Raw genomic sequence first — 3,114 nt, forward strand, 5'->3', positions numbered from 1 at the left:
GGCTAAATAACAGACGCTATACACATAATCAACGATGCAGGTAACTGAATAAAAAATGCACGAAAAATATATATAAGAGCACACACACGCGGAAAAACGTGGCAGCGGGGAAGGACCCACAAACGCCCACGCAGTGAGCGGGCAAAATGAAAAGGATCGTCTATGCCCTACTTTTCAGTTATAGAAAAAAACACAAGAAAGAAACAGTATTTGCTATTTTTCCTCCATTTTGGCTGTATCACCGCTCACGTTTAAAATCAACTATCCCGGCAACTTCAACACGATCACTCGTTCCCTGCTACCGTCAGGCAGCGACACAAACCAGGCGCTGAAAGCGCCTCTCGCGCCCCGCCTGCCGCGAACGACAGGGAAGAGAGTGATACGACGGCCCTCAAGCCGTCACTTTGCGACTCTCTCACGAGTGATCAATTGAAAAAGGAACACGACATAATTGAGTGTTTGTACGAGTAAGATGGGGGACGAAACCACTCCTGTCACAGTTAGCCCAAAAATTCCTACTCACGTATTCGCTTCGCCCTCAACGCGGCGAGTGCCACGTTGCAGCTACACACCCCTGTTCGCTTTGGGCGCGGCGGTGTTGAGGCGGGTCAACTCCACAGCGTCATTCGCAGGATGCGAGGGGCCGCCCTCGTCGAGGTGCGACGCCTCAGTGTATGCGGCGGAGGGCGTCGGAATCTCGTCCATCGGCGTCACGTCGGAGTCCGACAGCTCGTCGTTGCTCCGTGCGGAGGCGATCGCACGGGGCGACGCCACACGGGAGTCAAGATTCTTTACGAAGGCCAACCTCCCCCGGCGCCTCGCGCCATGGATGTAAAGCGAGATGGACCCGATCGCGGCGAGGCCCAATTGGTACACGATCAGCGCCACAACCGATTGCCAAGGGTGCCAGTGCTCGAAGCCAAACTGTTCAATGACGGCCTCGCCGTTGGGGTAAGCGCAGTGCGGCGTGACGGGGTCACAGATGACGTCCAGCCGCCTGAATTCATTCGTAAACACACCGAGGTACGCATGACGCGGGAACGAGAGGTAATTCAGCCACACCCAGTAGGGAACCAGTCGTTTGGTGTTAGCGAACAGTCCAGCCACAATTAATAGCGGGAGGAAAATCATCGGCACAAGCGCAAAGGCCGTCGTCGCCGATTCAAAGAACGTCGCAAACATCAACCCGAATGAGTACCCCAACGTCGCGAGGAGCACCAGAATAAGCCAATGCATAAAGAACGCCCCAGGGGAACGGTAAAAGTGTATCATGAAGTACGCGACGAGATCAAATAAGGTTGGAAACAGCACCTGGAAGGGGATCTCGGCGACATACTTGGCAACGAAGTACACAAACGCGTTGTAGGAGTCGTTGGCCTGCTCCTGCAAGAACACGGCTCGCTCGGGAGGATAGGCAGAAATACCATGCATACACGCCCCAAACAGTTGTTCATCAGCGTTATATAAAGCGCTCCTGCACGGTCCTGTACACCTTGCTGATTCAGTTTCAAGTTGAAGAAGAAAAGACCCATAAACACCGCAAAAAAGAGTGTCTGTAATGAACGGCCCACAAATGCTCCAGGGTCACGACGAAACATCCGAAAAGCGCGCTTCCCAAGCTCAACAAACTGTACGGCGTAGCTGGACCCCTTCACCTTAAGCTGACTTTCCAAGAACTTGTCTTGGTGAGTAATGGGGCCCTGCACCACCATGAGGCAAGTGTTGTTGTTCGCCGCAGCTGAAGTAACGTAGTCTTCCCACGCCAGCCACAATTGGGACACTTCCTCCTCTGGGAGCTGCAGAACATTCATAAAGTACTCACTGGGGTTGGTACGGGGAGGAACCTGGTAGCCCAAGGTGGCAAAGTAGGCCACGGCGTCCGCCGTGGGGCCATGATAGATAACGTGGCCCTTTGCGAGAAGCAGTAGGTCATCGAAAACGTCGAACAATTCGGACGATGGCGAGTGCACCGTTGCAATGACCGTGCGCATATCCCTCTTTGCCAATTCGCGAAGCATTTGCCCCACGCGTAGGGCGTTGACCGAGTCCAGGCCAGTGGTCGGCTCGTCCAATAGCATGACACAGGGATTCGTCGCAAGCTCAGTTCCCACGTTGGCCCGCTTTCGCTCTCCACCAGAGACCCCCTTCAAAATGCCTGGAATGCCCAAGATGGTGTTCTGGCAACTCGTGAGGTGAAGCCGTGCAATGACCTCGTCCACAATTCTCTCCGACTCCTCGCTGCTCAACCCAAGACGCACACGGCACGAGAATCTGATCGCCTCGCGAGGGGTCTCTTTGCCCATGACAATATCGTCCTGCGAGACATACGACACCAGCTTCTTGTACCGTTGCGAGTAGATTGTGCTGTTGAGGAAGCAGCAGCCCTCCATTTTGGCCTTCGCGTTGTAGAGCTTGCCCGTGATGGCGCCCAGCAGCGTCGTCTTGCCGGCGCCCGACGGCCCCATGATCGCCAAGACACGCCCACCAACGGCGGTGCCGCTCAGGTTGTAAAGCAGCGTCTTGTACGTCGTGTTGCCGTCATCGTCCTCCACCGGGACGCGGTAGGTCAGATTCTCCCACGAAAAGTTCACAACCTTCCCGAGGGAAAGGGCGGCCTCGTGCGGGGTGTGGGCGCCAGCCTCGACTGGCTCCGTCATTGCCCCTTTTGCTTCCTGTCCCCTTGACTTCGCCTTCCCTTCGCTTACTGCCCTCAGTAGCCGCGCCAGTCCGCACACACACACGCACTGACGGCAAAAAAAGGGGTGCCGCGCCAAATGTGCCCTGCAGAAGTGCTGCTGCCCGCTCACGCGTATCTACCCGCGGCAGCGCGCAGAGAGCAGCGACACACAAAAGCGCGGACGGGGAGAAGTGTGTGTGTGGGTGGGGGGGGGAAGTGCAGACCGAAGCACACACACAGGCAGGCGCAGGCAGCCGTGTTGCGGAGGGGGCGCATGCAACCAAGAAAGAAGAGAAAATCGAGGCTCGGCTCTCCCACCATGACAAAAAACAAAAAAAAGACAAACTAAACCAACACAGAAAGCAAACTTCCCCTACCCATTGCTTTGCTTCTCCCTGTCTTCTCTACCAAAAGCAGCCACAAGAACAAAAAGTCAA

The 3,114-nt window shown here is 55.5% G+C and overlaps 2 protein-coding genes across 2 annotated transcripts, besides 1 other annotated feature; both read right to left on the bottom strand.

Annotated features, from left to right (window-relative positions):
• Positions 1 to 564: 564 nt before the first annotated feature.
• On the bottom strand, positions 565 to 1,272 carry Tco025E_03183 (ABC transporter; the record flags this gene model as incomplete). The annotated part of the gene is made up of 1 exon (XM_029370105.1): positions 565 to 1,272. The coding sequence occupies one exon, from the start codon at positions 1,270 to 1,272 to the stop codon at positions 565 to 567; it is 708 nt and encodes a 235-aa protein (XP_029229799.1).
• Positions 1,269 to 2,657, bottom strand: Tco025E_03184 (putative ABC transporter; the record flags this gene model as incomplete). Its single annotated transcript, XM_029370106.1, has 1 exon — positions 1,269 to 2,657. The coding sequence occupies one exon, from the start codon at positions 2,655 to 2,657 to the stop codon at positions 1,269 to 1,271; it is 1,389 nt and encodes a 462-aa protein (XP_029229800.1).
• A 346-nt stretch (positions 2,658 to 3,003) lies between these two features.
• Positions 3,004 to 3,044: a sequence feature (A-rich).
• Positions 3,045 to 3,114: the final 70 nt, after the last annotated feature.

The sequence above is a fragment of the Trypanosoma conorhini genome, assembly GCF_003719485.1.
Source record: "Trypanosoma conorhini strain 025E chromosome Unknown Tco_14.4_contig_00139, whole genome shotgun sequence".
NCBI classification, from domain to species: Eukaryota; Euglenozoa; class Kinetoplastea; order Trypanosomatida; family Trypanosomatidae; genus Trypanosoma; species Trypanosoma conorhini.